At 40.3% G+C, this 16,044-nt stretch overlaps 1 protein-coding gene across 1 annotated transcript in view; it reads left to right on the top strand.

Moving 5' to 3' along the window:
* The window catches only part of si:ch211-186j3.6 (neural-cadherin), a 51,321-nt gene that overhangs the window by 10,289 nt on the left and 24,988 nt on the right, over window positions 1-16,044 (top strand). Inside the window, exons 2-15 of the mRNA XM_041267494.1 lie at window positions 2,525-2,722; window positions 3,022-3,247; window positions 5,662-5,866; window positions 6,360-6,471; window positions 6,892-7,141; window positions 9,204-9,346; window positions 10,802-10,974; window positions 11,944-12,112; window positions 12,770-12,940; window positions 13,245-13,417; window positions 14,029-14,196; window positions 14,379-14,628; window positions 15,077-15,204; window positions 15,414-15,600. Of these exons, the coding sequence (XP_041123428.1) occupies window positions 2,525-2,722; window positions 3,022-3,247; window positions 5,662-5,866; window positions 6,360-6,471; window positions 6,892-7,141; window positions 9,204-9,346; window positions 10,802-10,974; window positions 11,944-12,112; window positions 12,770-12,940; window positions 13,245-13,417; window positions 14,029-14,196; window positions 14,379-14,628; window positions 15,077-15,204; window positions 15,414-15,600 (2,553 nt within the window). The remainder of the gene's footprint in view (window positions 1-2,524; window positions 2,723-3,021; window positions 3,248-5,661; window positions 5,867-6,359; window positions 6,472-6,891; window positions 7,142-9,203; window positions 9,347-10,801; window positions 10,975-11,943; window positions 12,113-12,769; window positions 12,941-13,244; window positions 13,418-14,028; window positions 14,197-14,378; window positions 14,629-15,076; window positions 15,205-15,413; window positions 15,601-16,044) is intronic.

Genomic DNA, 16,044 nt, shown 5'->3' with positions numbered 1-16,044 from the left:
ACGACTTTAATTGTTTTTGATGTTTCCCATGTTCACATTATTATTATTATTATTATTATTATTATATTATTATTATTATTATTATTATTATTAATAAACACTCCAGCTCCTGAAGTACTTTAATTATCCTGCAAACCATACGGCTTATGAACAAAAGAGAAACTTGTTATCCAAATGTCGCAAATTAAAACAGCCCTATTGAAGAAGCACATAAAAATTATACTGAATCACATAATAAGGTAAGGCATGACAATCTCTATTACGATAAATCGAGCTTGGTATATATAATATTTTCTGTTGTGATGAACCGGGCAGCTTGTAAATTTATTGATTCTGTGAGGGATGAGCAATAAAACATGTTGAATTGTTGAAATAATCCTTTGGGCAGTGAATCAGTCAAGGGGTTATTTCAGCTACAGATCTCTAATGTGGACATAGTTAATGAAGAGGTTGATTGTATCCGTTTTGACACGGGCTGATCCCCAATCCCTTATTAAAACAGCTTATTATCCTAATAAAGTGGGCACGTCCTGAGGAATTGATGTTCAAAAGAAACTAGAGGTGTTGCAGTTAGTATGGGCGTACTGGGTAACTGGATAATGGGTACAGGCATGTTAATGGGTGCCTGACTACTCAGAGCTTCCCAGATAGCAAACACTACATTGGTTTATTCCATGTATTTTAACTGCATGACACATGCATGATACGTCCCCCTGATTGTGATCATTGCCCCTAGTCAATTTATGTAATATTAAACCACTGATGACATTAATTGAAGTTGATAGTGGTAGGTTCCCATATACAGAGCTTCCTGTGCAGATAAATAACCAACTGGAGTTTCTCATCTAGCCCCAGGAGTAGCCTTGTATATTATATGAAAGCACCTGAGGGGCTAGCCTTAGATACAATTCAAGGTTATGCACAGGACCAGCCTTTCACTGATGTAGGCCTGGGTTCAAACGTAGCTTTGGTCACAAATGGTCTCAGCTTAGTCTCTCTTGGGCAGGCTTGAGGCTGCCCTCCTATGCAGGATCTGGAAGTCAAAGAGTATTGCGATGCAGCTCCATAGAGAATACATTGTTATGTGTAGCTTGAAGATGGTTGCCTGTGTCTGGAACTATATTATATTCTGCTTGGATGCCTGCATTCTACCTGTGGAGTTGCATCAGGCATATACACAGGGCAATGTGAGGAGGTGCACATTTCCATGGCTTGTGTTATCCTCGTTCCATGGATAAGCAAACAGAACTTTAGAGCCCCGGGATAAAATGTAATTACAGCACTATCTCTTTTTAAAATCCCTTGTCAGATATGCACATTGCTAAGCCAAATAAGTCAGTTTCCTCACAAAATGGCCTAAAGACATTAAGTGCTGATTAAATATTTTGCAGATTCCAGATACATATATACTGCAGATACAGAGCGGCATTGTCTGGTTCACCGAGTGGCCGGTTCAAACAGATGCCCTTTTAATCGTTTAAACATGGTCATCATGTTCGGCAGGCCTTGTAATTGTTTTAATATGAAAAGATCACCAGGTTCTGAATGTGCAGACTGACAATATCCATTATTTTGGGTCATATTTCGCTCACTAAGTATCTTTTGCTGTAGTTAAGCTGCATAGTGTGCATTAGCAGGAACCACTTCAATTTTGTTTGCATCGCGTTATGTGCTAAATCCTTTCCAGTTCATTTATGCAAAGTCCCAGGGGATTACACCAGCATTTATATTTTATCTCACGGTGCTCCATTGGTTAACCAAGACCTTGAGGGATGTGTTGTTATTCAGAAGCAGACTAGAAAACAGTAATCAAATCACCTGAACAATCACATCAAACGCCAGGGAAGGTTTTTCACATCCGTCAAGAACTTTCCTATCCTTTGTGGCTTCTGGAAGGCATCAAATGTTAATGTTAAATCACACCCTTCAAAACAGACGCATAGCACTGGGGAATAACCAAACTGGTATTGATATCTCAGTTACTACTGAAGTCATCTGTTGATGGTGTTATTTATATTGGAATCATTGCTCAGATTCAAAAGTAAAAGGTTTTAGAATTTAACTGTTTGCATAATAAAAAGAGAAACATGATTAATTCCACTGTATTGGTAAAAACATTCCCACCTGACAAACTCTAAGGATCCCAAACTCACTATGTATGTTCAATAAAGCTCATAGAATTGCCTGGAACATCTCAAAGTGCAATGATTTGGATAAAGCACATGGCGGGGTCTCTTCACTGTAATTCCCCTTTATACATAAAACACAACACTCATACAACAATGGACTGTTTGGACTAACCACCATACCACAAATACACCTATTTGAACCTGCCGGGGCTGTCTTTAATCACTTAAATGACTGTGTTTGCTCTATTGTTCTTACAGTGCCTGAGAGAGAACGGGTGCTGGCAGCTATGATTAATCCTGACGCCTTGTAAACTGAAAACAAGATTTTTAACTGCTTGAGCTAAATGGGCAAGAAAATCTGCAAGTGATTACCAATAAGACTCTCTCTTTGACAGGAGAGGACTGGTACCTGATTCGTGTGGAGTTGATAGTCACCGACGTCAATGACAACGTTCCGGAATGGGCCATCGAGCAGCCTCCATTCCTCACTGTGGTGTCTTCAGGAGCTGCCCCTGGCACTGTGGTCTTCAGGCTGCTCGCTCGAGATGGGGATGAGGGAATCAATGGAGAGGTGGAGTACTTCCTGTCAGACGGTAAGCGCTTTGGCGTTTCTGGGATCTTAACTTTAAAAAGTCAGTTATCTGCGGTTTCCATTCTAATATCAACCGAATCAGTCAGTCGGCGACACATTGCGGTGCATTGCCGTCAATGGGACCCTTTGTGATGTTTGTTTATTGGAACTGTAAAGTATGGAAGTACAAGAACGTGATTCAGATTGTCATATAATGTATTGAGACTTGAGTCACCTATTGGATATTAAACACAGTGATTATCTTGTCAATTGGATAGCCTTTAAATACTGTGTGAGTGTAAACGTGGTTCTTGGTTTCAGGCGGCGACGGGCGGTTTGATGTTGACAGGAAGAGCGGCTTGATTAAAACCACAGGCCTCCCCCTGCTAAAAGATAAGGAGTACCTGCTGAACGTGTTTGCGGCGGACAAGCTGGGTAACAGGGGGCAGCCGGCAGTGGTGTCTGTTATAGCAGGACCCCGGGCTCCTCAGTTTACCAACACATCCTATTCTATCTCTATCCCTGAAAACACTCCTGAGGGACAGCCGTGAGTATACACAAGCAGAGTTTTCATTCTGTAAAAAACAATTGCATATAGTTCTTTCAAAATGCCTAGCTAGGTGTCAATGTATGGACAATGGAACATCTCCCATCACCACAGAACCTAAACCTCTGGGTGGGTGAGGATCCATCTTGTTTCATTTGCGTTCATCACTTGCAACATTAAGGCACATTTTGACTGGATGTAAGGTGAGTCTTAGCCAAGGATAGTTTACTTGGCACCATGACCAGGTGCTGTGATGTTTGGCCTTAGCATTGGAAGACATTGTAACCTGACCAATAAGTTGCCACCAGTTCCTTCAAAGCATTACACCAAAGACAATATTCCTCTGTCCAGGAGAGCAACCACCAAGAAAAGGGGTCAAAACCAAACCTTGCCCAGGACAACTGGAAACTGCTAGAGACTCGAAGATGCTGGCAGATGTTGGTCAACGGCTTATTTTTCCACCTGAGATTGCCACCACTAACCTTCGACCAGACATTGTCTTGTGGTCTGGATCAGCATGCCTTGTTCATTTGGTAGAGTTAACAGTGCCATAGTAGGATGCTGTGGATGAGGCGTATGAGAGGAAGAAACTTCGGTATGCTCAACTAGCTGCTGAAGAGGAACAGTGAGGATGGAGAGTCCGAGTTTACCCATTGGAGGTGGGTTGTCAGGATTTGTGGCACACTCTGCAACCCGGTTTCTCAGAGACGTTGGATTCAGTGGCCAAGAGTTGCGTCGCACAATGAAGAACTTATCTGAAGCAGCAGAAAGTAACAGCAAATGGCTATGGTTGAGACAGAAAGATTCTGGATGGGGATAAAAGCACAATAGAAAAAAGCAATGCTGATGTACGGGTAAGTAAGCTTGGCTGAGTTGAGTGGGGGGGATGGAAGGGGGTGATGCTGGGACTCCAGAATCACTGTTGAGTCCTCTTGAGGTGTCGTGAGCTAGTCAATGAAACACCAAGGACAGAAGATGCCCACTTGAAGACCCCAGAGATGTACCCTACTTAGCTCAATCCAAACGGTTGTCATGCTGATGCGCTGGGGAGACCGCACTGTGGTTGTTCCCCGGAACCAGCATCGCAGCAGTTGCATGTGCTGCTGCTCTGGGGAGGCAAAATAAGCTGATCCCTGGAGACAGCATTACACTTCAGCCATCAACACCAGGCAGAAGGATATCTGCATCATCAGATGGAAAGAAACGCAAATGGATGGAGATGCAGATGGATCACATTAGTTTACTGTAAAACTATGTCTTAGTTGGTGCTTATCTTGGTGAGATCCGAGTTCAAATCAGCATTAAGTTTTAACATCTACTCTCATGTAATGGAAATCAATCACATAATCATTTTGCCTGTTAAAGTGATTTATGAATGGATCAGCTGAATTAACTACTTAAAGTTAAACATTTGAAAGTCCTTAGGCAGGATAATATACCTCCCAGTCGCTACAGAGCAGTCAGTGCAGACAGGACACACTGTCTTTTATAAGCTACCTGGCTTTGGCCCGATTCAGCTGCTCACTTTTTACAATAGTAGTGGCTATGGATGTTACATAATCTTCAATTTTTTAGTACAGTATTTCTTAGCAATTGCGGCTGAACAAAATATTTTAGAAATGTATGATCTAATTGCCATCTCCTAAATATGGGTCAGCTATTTGAAAGCTAGAGTCGAGTCATAAAAAGCAGATTTAAACCACGTTGGCAGCTCGTAGTGGCACTGCAAAATATTGTATTGAAATCACTGTAACTTAGTCTACTCGTGAGATATACTGCAGCGTGGTAAGAAGGGGTGGAGCTGTCCTAAAACCGAATGTCACTTATCTAAATGTTTTCATTACTGCCTTGTTTGTTCAATCATTGTTTTTCAAGATGCTTTTGTGGATCAGGAATTAAATTATTTAGTAATGTTGATACTTTGTGTTATCATGCACATTTGCTTTAGATCAGAATTGCAATGAATTATGGTGTTTCGAGTCCAAGGCTCTGTTCTGAAACAACGGTTGATAGGGAACAAGCTCTGGAGATCAGCCAGTTTGCAGACAGGGCATTCTGGATAATGCAGGCTCATGTACTTGACAGATGCCCTGGTGCCTGTAGGACACTGGCCTGTGCTGATTCAGTCCAGATCTCTTCTGTTATGTAGTATATTTGTCTTCGAAATTGCTTTAGCAGGTCCTCCGAAATGCTCTGGGTTTTGCACAGGATAGTCCTAATTAGAACTGTGATGCACAAATTAGTATGCAGATTGAGAGTAAAGCGTACAAAGGAGTGTTTGCTCCTGATTCTGCAGCTTTTATAATTTTGTCCTGGTTTGAATCTTTAAATATTCCTCCCTACACCATAGTTTTGTAGAAAAACAGTTGAGAATGACTGAAATAAAGCACTATGCACACTGCTCTCCACTCCAGGTTCCTGGTAGTGACAGCCAAGTCCTTCCAGGAGAAAGCTCTCATCTACAGCCTCCTCATCAACCCCAGCAGCCTGTTCAGCATCCACAAGGAAACGGGGGAGATCAGCCTGATGCAGAGTGTTGACTTTGAGACCGACCAACACCGTTACCTGCTGCTTGTGAGAGCTACAGAGAGCCAGGAGCAGCTGAGCAGCGCAGTCGAGGTAACCTGGCACACAGAGAGGCAACGCAGTCTCATTACTGCTGCCCTTGTTGCTACTCCTCTGTGGATCAATCAAGGACCTTGCTGTTCAGTTGCTAATAAGAACTTGCCAGAACCATTTACTTCAAAGCAAGCTATTACAAAAAACAATGCCTATAGCAAGAGGCATGATTGCTGTTGTTTGGTAGAGATGATTTATTTTTCCACTTCTTGGCAATAAATAATGACAAAAGTTGGAAATGGGCAATTTAGTGCAATGCTACCTAGTAAATCATTTAGTTGTGTCTTCTTTCTGCCCTTCCCCTTTTTTTTGGAGCCAAGCACAAAACAGCAACGGTAGCTGCTAAAGCCTCTGACTTGGTAACTGTAACAGCAAAGCAGCTTTTCATAAATGTACTGCTTGAAAATGGCAGCTTCTTGACTATCTCTGGAAGAGGACAGTTATAAGCATTAATACTTCTGATTTTGTCCATCCCCTGTTCCCCCCTTGTTAGGTCCTAGTTATGATCATGGATGAGAATGACTGCATCCCAGAATTCCTGCAGTCAATCTACAGCAAAGAAAGCGTCCTGGAAACTGTAACCACGGCAACCTCACTACTTCAGGGTGAGTATAACTAGGCCAACAGCCTCTTATGTTATATATAATTGCTCTCTTTGTATTGCATTGTAACGTGCCCTTGGGACCTTGAAATTGAGAGTTTGTTCTAAGCGAGTAATCATATCTTTTGTTAATTAATAAATAGATACATATATTATTATAGTCTATTTAAATGTAAATTCTATACACTACTCTAAGTATCAGAACAGTACTACTGTACTTGTTGGAGGGTAGTGTATCTATTTTGTTTATATAAGAGGAAAAGTGTGTATGTTAAAATTATAAGAAGGACCTTCAGTCTTTTAATCCTCAGTATTATACACTCCTGTTTTCTGAGTATCATAATCCCAAAGGAATTGAATAGTGATTCAGTTTCACATAGCAGGGGTATATAAGATGATATACTTTGCCTGTCCTTTCTTTCAGTGTCAGCCAATGACTGCGACTCAGGGTTGAACGCTGAGATCTCCTACTACACGCTGAGCCCTGATTTCACTGTCTCCGCTCACGGCACCATCTTCCCAGCCAGGCAGCTGGACTATGAAAGGCCTAATCACTTGTACGAGTTTGTCGTCATGGCGGTGGACAAGGGGGAGCCCCCCCGGACCGGGACAGCCACTGTCAGGATACGCATGTCCAACGTTAACGACGAACCCCCAGAGTTCTCGCAGACCATGTGAGTGAAATATAAGTGTCATTTAGTAATTAACAGTTTAAGGTCGGGAAGGAGGTTAAACTGATTCATTTAATTAATTTAGGGTCCAGGCAGAACAAACACCAGGAGGGAAGTACTCAGCTCTGCAGTGGAGTGTTGAAGCTGTTCAGATTTTGCTGTGGTTATAATGTGACCCTCTCGTTTGTGCGGAACTGATTATAAAGCAGTATAAAATGGATTATTTTTCCCATTTGCTACTTTCACTCTTAAATCCTAACTCCTAACCACTGTGATTTAATGAGTGAATATGAAACAGGTTCATCTTCAGAATCATTTTCTTTTATTTTCATTGAAAAGATTTTTTAAAATGTTCTTTTACTGTCTTTAATTTTGAACTCCCTGAATTGCTGTAGATGTAACCGACCCTAAGGCTATGTTTGTCCCAGGCTCCTTTAATTGGCCTATTTTTTGTCAGCACTGTAGAGTGGTGAGGCAGGTTCACTCAGCCTTGTCTTTGACTGTCCTGGAGAAACATCCAGATTCACAGCTAAAGGACAGTGAGAAGAGATTGTCACCGCAATGGAGTCACCAGACAAACCTGGAAGCTCTGTGAGGGTTAAATGGAGCAGTGAGGTCTTTATGTCAGGATTAATTCAGTTACACGCATAGCCTAGTTACTGTTTAGCAGTTTATGAGTTGAAGCAGACCAGGCATGAAAAGAGGACTTTTTCCTCATTGTGTGTTTTATTAGCATGATTTTCAGAATACGATGTTCAGTCTTTCAAATTCAGAAGAGTTTCTGTGTTATAAACATTGCATGTGATATATGATGTACACAGTATACTTGGGCTTTCATTTTCTATATAGTATACTAGATTTGTTATATGGTGCAAGAAGTGTTTGCTATACAAGAAATCTAACTTGAGGCAGCTGAGCTAAAGGGTGCAATATTTTCTAACAACTATGATATAATAATTTATAGTAATTTTGACAGATTTTAAATGTTCATAATGGAGACAGCTTTATTTAAAACTTTAAATATACTGTTTTGTTTTTTTTTATCTGAGAACCAAGGGCTTTAACACACTGCGTGATGAAATGCTACCACTGCAGTATGCTGGGTTGTTTGTTCTGTCAGTCACTTGTCACTGTTCATCATGAGAAATGCCAACAGGCCCCGCTGTGTAATTACGGTATGAAGAGAACTCTGCACTGTGGCTCCTGCCAGCAGTCTCATTGCAGTAAGCAGATGATGCTTAAAAACCCGTCATCACCTGAAGTGGGTTGAAGAATAACAGCAACTCTGAAAATCTTGACAGATCACAAAGCAACAATGTTACCTTTATGGCGGGAGCCAAAGCTACACAACAAGCAGACAGACACGATGCCTCAGTGAAAGATTGCTAATCATTGACATGAGTGGCTTGTTATCATTCCTCTGCTGTCTATCAATCATTTGCTTCGTTGTGGTTTTACTTTTAAAAAAAAAATCACAGATATTACACAAACTTTGTTTTTTCGGGCTGGCAAAACAGTGACAGTTGGCTGGATGTACACATTTTAAAACTGAACCAACTATGCATAGTTACAATGTACTTAATGTGTAAATCATTTTGCACAATATATGTAAGTAAAGAATTGTATCAGAAAAGGGTTAGTGTTAGAGTTATATCATGCAAAAAGATGTACACATTGATATGTTGTAACTTTGCATAATAACATTGAAATTATGTATAAGTACACATGTATTCACTAAGTAACTACTATGTAAATACACAGCAATTAAAGACACAATGCAGTGTTACCATTTTTTCATACTGCACATTTGAAACCTATAAAATGAATAGATATGGAGACACTATTTTGTTAGCATCAGTTCCTTTAAGATACTATAGCTCTGATATTTCTTAACCATACTAAGTTGCCCTTTAAGCACTAGCCAGACAACTGATTTTTACTGTAACAGAAATCCACAGAATCTTAGTCTCGGTTTCTTACCTTTTATTAACTTGAGACCGCTGTTTATCTCAAGGAAGTGTTGACATTTAGAAACAGTTTGATTCTCCACTGCTGTTTGCCGCAGCTATCGAACTTTTGTCTCAGAGGATGCGGGGCCCAACACTCTGGTCGCAACGGTGCAGGCAAAAGACCCTGACGGAGACGGGCTCACTTACTACATCTCCACAGGGAACGAGGAAGGAAACTTTGTAATCGACAGCCAGAAAGGTGACATCAATTTTGCTGCATGAAGCTTGTCAGTTATTTCCAATATTGAACTGAAGTGGGAGATCTTAAAGCAGCCTTCACACTATTCTAGCAGTCATATCTATTCTTACAGATGAAAAACTAACCAGGCTGAGTACACTAAGGAGTCCTGCTAGTCACGGTTAAGACTTGTATTTGTCTTCCATTCCAGTAGGGGTAAAAAAGAGAGGATAGTTTTCCGATTTTAATAGTTCTTCTGTATTAAATTGACATTGCAATATTTCTATTGCTATCCACTGCACTAAAATACCTCATCTGCAGTGGCTAGAGTAAGCATTTTGTTTTCCGATTTGCATGAAGAGATGTTGAGAACATGTGTACAACACATTTTGGGGTCTCCTTTACATTTTTAGTCAATCCTTCAGTACTTTTACTATCAAAATTTATTAAGAATGACATTGTAAAAGAGGATGATACAACATTCATCAGAACCACCTCTATGTGCTTGGACCAGGAAATATGTCTACATTTTATTTTACCTTTATAAAAAGATTATAATCGCCAGGTGGTTCCGTTGCAGCTGTTGATGCATTTTTAGGTTTGATCCTGTCTACTACAGGACAGATGTGATATGAGATGGCATCCAAAATAGCCCAGTAGTCTTGTTCAAAATCATCTGATGTGATGCGAGTCATTTTGCCCGGAAGGAACATCTTTCCCATCTTAATGTGGTCTGAAGTTTGTTGGCTGCCATGATGCTCACAAACAGAATGACCTTTGGCCATATAGACTACATGCAGATGCCTGTCAGAAAGGTTGAGAGTGTGTAGAGTAAGCGCTGGTGTACACTGCTAAGTTGGTAGTAAGTTCTCCATGTTATTAAATGTATGTTTGTATGTAGGAACGTCATCTACATGGTGTAGGAAAGGTAGACAAAACTTAAATGTGATATCTAACCAGGATATCCGATTAGAAAAAAAAACAATAGAAGTATATTTTCTTGTCAAATTACATCTTTCAAAAATACTCGGCACAATAGACAACCTTACAAAGCACATATACAGTAATAGTCTGTGAAATCAATTATTGATATAAGCAACCCTTTATGGTGTCACAAGTCAGGACACATTTTACTGTACCAAGCAACAACATTAAAAGGCCATCATTCTGCCAATCCTGCAGATACCTTACCCACCAAGTTTTGTACAGATGAATGACTGAATGCATTACACTGGTTTAAAATAGATACACGTGCATTATTGAAAATGTCCTCGTCCCTCTTCAAGAGCACACGCCAGGCAGCTCCTCAGATTCCACTCTTTAATGTATTATTGTATTGAGCATGCAGCCCTGCTGTGAACAAAATAATTACAATACCGCAATGGAAATAAACTACTTCTGCCATATGTTTCCTCTTCAATCAAAGCATACGTATCTGTAGATCTGTAGTCATCGTGGATCTTTGATTTTTTTCAGGATTAATCCGGCTCCGGTCCAGTCCACCCCCAAGCCTTCAGGGTATCAAGTACGTTCTCAATGTCATGGCAACGGATGACAACGCATCAGGTGGCCCACACCCCCTTTCCAGCATGGCCCAGGTGATTGTGGGAATTGATGATATCAACAACAACAAACCTATATTTGATAAGGTATATATATATATATATATACATATATCTGCCAACTTACTTGTTTTTTACTTGACCAAACCAGAAAATGGCTTTCTAATTATAGGGTTAATACTATATACAATATCCAGATATGAAAGCTATGTTGACCATACCAGAGCATTCAGTAGTCTAAAAACTAACTAATAGTCTTTTTGACTGGTAGACCAATAGATCATAGATTCTGTTATGAGCAGCTTATGATAGATTCTTTAGTTCATCAATACCACCCAAAAATCATTCTTAAGAGAAGGAAATCGAGCTGTTTTTTTTTAATTCATTGCCTTAAGACCCTGCGGGGTTTAATAAACTTTCAGAAATAAGAATGGTTGGCTGCTGAGTTTTGATGATTAAGGAGAGAGAATGGCTAAAGACATACAGTAGTTAAGTGATGTCACAGGCCACAATGTTTTCTCCTGTTATTGTGTATCAGAAGTGAGTTGTCTGAAGATTACTAATGGAAAAATGTGGTTCACATTTAGCTGTGAATTGAGCCATTACCCGTATGGTATTGATCATTTGTTTTTCATGTCTCTATCTCACGTGTAAATCATTAGGGGCTTGTGTGTGTGTTTTTTCATGGTATTTTCTTTTCTAGTTTTAATTTGATTCATGTTTTTAGCCTCAATTTCATCTAACTAATTCCATGAGACACACAAGACTATTCCCACCACATAATTCTGTTTGTAAATGTGCAATTCAAAATGTTCACCTCTAACTGTGAGCTTGGGAACCAAAAGAAACGTGTGTGTGTGTGTGTATGATTTGGCAGGTGAATGACAAGCTTGCAGTTGTATGTATTCACAGCACTAAAAACACACCAAGAAAAACCAGCTCACCTAACCTGGTGACTTTCAAATTAAAGCCGTGCACCAAGCATTAACTGGCCAGATGGACTGCAAAGAGGGTTTGTTCTGGAGACTTTTTCAACTGAACTTTTCTCTCGATCAGTGTCAGAATTACCGGGAGCACGCCTCTGTGTTGGAGAACCAGCCCGCGGGAACCTTGGTCCTACAGGTCCACGCTGATGATGCAGACGAAGGCACCAATGGAAAGGTCACTTATGGATTCATGCATAAAGACGGCACGGTGCCAGCTTTCCGCATCCACCCAGAGACAGGTACAGTAGGGAGGTGGTGGCCCACACTAGTGCTACCTACCAGCCTGAACTGTCACAGCAGTTCATGGGCTACATTCTCAAAAATATGACTTCAAAATGTCATTTTTCAGACAGTAAAAACACACCACTATAGAGCAACCAGACCAGAAATAAACAACTCAGACATTCAATTTAGAGACATGTGAGTTTTCAAAAGATGTTTCTTATTGATATCTGGAATTGTAAAAGGAGTTTTTGTCTTGGAGTAAATGGCTTTGAGAATCTAGCCCCATGTAAACACCCTCTTTTCACCTTAAGAGATTTTTAGCAATGAAAAAACTTTTAAACATTTTTTTAAAATCAATTTACATGTACAATGTACAGTAATTCAATAGCAGTGAGTGTGGCACACTATTTAATTTCATTTAATTACCAACTTCATCGCCAATGTATTAAACCTGAATTACTGTTGCTTGTCTGTGTGCACTTGCTTGCTTTTCTACATAGTATCGTCAATGAGGATACAGCATGTACATCCTGTCTCCACAAGGTTCACAGTTAAATGATATAAATAACATGTTACTTCAAGGATCTGTCTGGTCTATCTGCTACATTATATATCTTGATTATCCATGCCCAGTGTAACCTTCCAGGTGCTAATTGTTTTGGTTCTTACAGGAGTGATTGTCACAACAAGGAAGTTTGACCGCGAGCAGCAGAGAGAGTATGCCGTCACCGCCACGGCAACTGACAAGGCCACAGAGCCACTCATTGGAATCTGCCAGCTCAACATCCTCATCCTGGATGAAAACGACAACGAGCCCAAGTTTGAAAACCTGCATTATGAGTGTGAGTGGCTAATGGATCTTCTCTTACACACATAGTTGTGTACGTTGTCTTTATAAAGGGGCAGGAGCGAATGTTAATGTTACAAAAACATTACGCAAAGGAACAAAAACGAATACAAAGGAACAGCATTTTTAGCTTTTTCTTTTCAAAAGAAGAAAATAAAATGGTATAATCTGTGCTTAAAAGTAAAAAAAACAAAAAAACAAAGATATTATTGGTATGTGTGAAAGACCCTTAAACATGTTTAATTTAGTTCTGAAAAGGAGCACTAGACGAATTAACAGGGTGCTATTTTGTCATGCAGATTTCCTGAGAGAGGACACTATGGTGGGAACCAGTTTTCTGCGTGTTGCCGCTCACGATGATGATTACGGCACCAATGCTGTCATCACTTACTCCATGTCAGGGGAGCAGCCAGAGTACCTCCGGGTCAATCCTGTCACCGGCTGGGTGTACGTCAACGAACCCATATCCCAGGTTGGTGGATTTACTGATAGAATTTTAAATATACGTCGGGACACCAAATCTAACTTTTAAGGGTGTATCCTATGGAAAATATACTGTTTACTATCTGAGTCAAAGCAAGTCTGTTATAATGTATGTTTAAAAATTTAATGTGTACAGTAACAGCTACCTTGCTTTTGATATTGGAAGCCACAGGGCGGTGGTACTGGGAAGTGTAAACAAAACACAAAACACTCCATATACAAAGGGTCCTGGACAAACTTCTGCAGCAGAAATTGAACCCAGTACCGTGTGAACCTAAGACAAGACCCTTGCTGCATGGGCTAAAGCTGCAATTCCCATGACCATCAAGAAACTAATTACATATATGTTCTATGCACTATTGTTACTGTTTTATAGTTAAAAGGTACAAATTGCTAGCGATAAAACAAACTCATTCTCGCATGATACACACACTAGTTTCACAAGTACTACCAATTTTCCATTTGAAAAACAAAGCATAATTGGGCACATGAGAGTCTCGCTGCATACTTCTCTTCAAGAGCAGTAGAAATAGATGTGGTGATGAAAGGATAGTCTCAAAGGAATCTCCTTCACTGAGGGATCCAACTTATTCTTCTCAGAGGTCCTACATCACTCGTGAAATCATAGCAACAGATGGCGGGAACAGAAGCAGTGCGGTCGAGCTGGCTGTAACCATTACTAATGTGAAGAACCAGCCTCCGCAGTGGGAGAAAGACCGCTATGAGGTCATCATTCCAGAAAACACCATGAGAGACACGCCTATTGTGGTTGGTTTGCTGTCTCTTAATATTTTTTGTATTTTTTGTGTTGTATTTATAATTTTACAGTTAATTGAATTATTATTTCCCAAGACTGGACTGGTGTAAAACATTATTGAAAAGTCACGTGTTACATTTGGCACAGAGAATTTAAGGGGTGAGATTATTTTCTTCAATTAATTCATCCTTAGAATATAAAAGCCATATCACCTCTGGGTGACCCGAGGGTGACCTATAACCTGGAAGACGGACTCGTTCCTGAGACTAACAAGCCAGTGCGTTTCTACCTGACCCCTAACCGCGAGGACGGCTCAGCCTCCGTACTGGTAGCCGAGCCACTGGACTATGAGATCACCAGAAAGTTCATGTTGAGGGTGCGGGCGCAGAACATGGCGGCTGTTCCTCTGGCAGCATTCACCACCGTTTGCATCAACATCACAGGTACACCCCCTCAGTGCACTTCAACTAGGGATTTGTATTTGTCTGAATGGTAGGGCCTGGGCTGCCAGTAAGAGATAACATTGAGATCGCACGGACATATGAAGCAGTATGTTGAAGGCACTGCTAACATATAGAGCAGCTTTCAAGAGTGTAAGGCATTGGACCTCAAACCAAGGATGTTTTTACTCAGATAGCACATATGCGACTTTAGCACAAATGCCACGCTGTACATCTGTGAATGTGGATTACTTAAGGTCGATTGGTATAAATTGAGATTTCTCAACATGATCAAATCAGTAAACTCAGCACCGATGGATTGATATTGTTTGGTGATTCTGACTGTAAAAGAATGCTGTTTTGTATGCTTGACAACTATGAGAATACTCAATTGTATATACAGTTACTCAAGATCAGCCTCTTTGTTTTCTCTTCCAAACTGCTTTTACAGATGTGAACGACAACGTTCCCTTTTTTACCTCTTCGGTTTATGAGGCTACAGTCACAGAAGGAGCTGAATTAGGGACCTTTGTTCTTCAAGTATCCGCCAGTGACCTTGATTTGGGCCTCAATGGAAAAGTAAGTCTGGGTTACTAATTAAAGGCTTTCACGCAAGGCCAAACAAACAATTTTCTTTTTTTTTTTAAATGGCATATGCTTCGGTAGGTGGCACATCGGTCACCCAAAGTTTGCAAACAAAGAAAATCGTATACTGTAAGAAAAACTATACATACTTATGGTAAATACACCATATCACCTGTAATCCAGGGGCCCTTGTCTTTTTTCAGATCTCTTATTCCCTTTTAAAAGACGAGAGTGGAGACTACCAATTTTTCAGAATCGACCCCAAAGCAGGTGCAATCTACACAGAAGCAGTTTTTGACAGGGAGATGAAGGGATCCTATCTCCTGGAGGTGAAGTCTATGGATGGCTGGGAGTCGGCCAGACCAGGAAAACATGGGCAGGCTAATTCAGGTACATACATAGAGCTGCTTCCTGGGTCACCATTGAAAGCATTATTCTCAGGATGGGCAAATAAAAAAAAGGGGGGGGGGGGTTTAGAAGGGAGATCTGACATCTTCCTATCCTGAAGACAGGCATTTATGAAACTGAAAAGCATGCACATATTATAAATTGTTAAATATTAATTTTAAAAGTAATGCTCAGAAACCTGATTTGGAAAAGCAGTTTAACATTCATGCAATGGAGAAACGGTATAAAACAACCAATGAACTTCTGTGGCTCCCAAGTTTAGAGAGCCCATTTAACAAATTGTGTTATGTAACAAGTTTAGATACTGTTTTTAGTTGCAGGCTAGCATTTACCCTAGTGTGAAACTGTAAACTCTCTGTAACCATCTTAAATAATATATCTTATCTAGTGAATTGTATTGGAACTTATGTTCTGTTTGATATCCAT

This window comes from Polyodon spathula, chromosome 13 (assembly GCF_017654505.1).
Source record: "Polyodon spathula isolate WHYD16114869_AA chromosome 13, ASM1765450v1, whole genome shotgun sequence".
Classification (NCBI taxonomy): domain Eukaryota; kingdom Metazoa; phylum Chordata; class Actinopteri; order Acipenseriformes; family Polyodontidae; genus Polyodon; species Polyodon spathula.
This window is presented reverse-complemented; position numbering and strand designations above follow the sequence as displayed.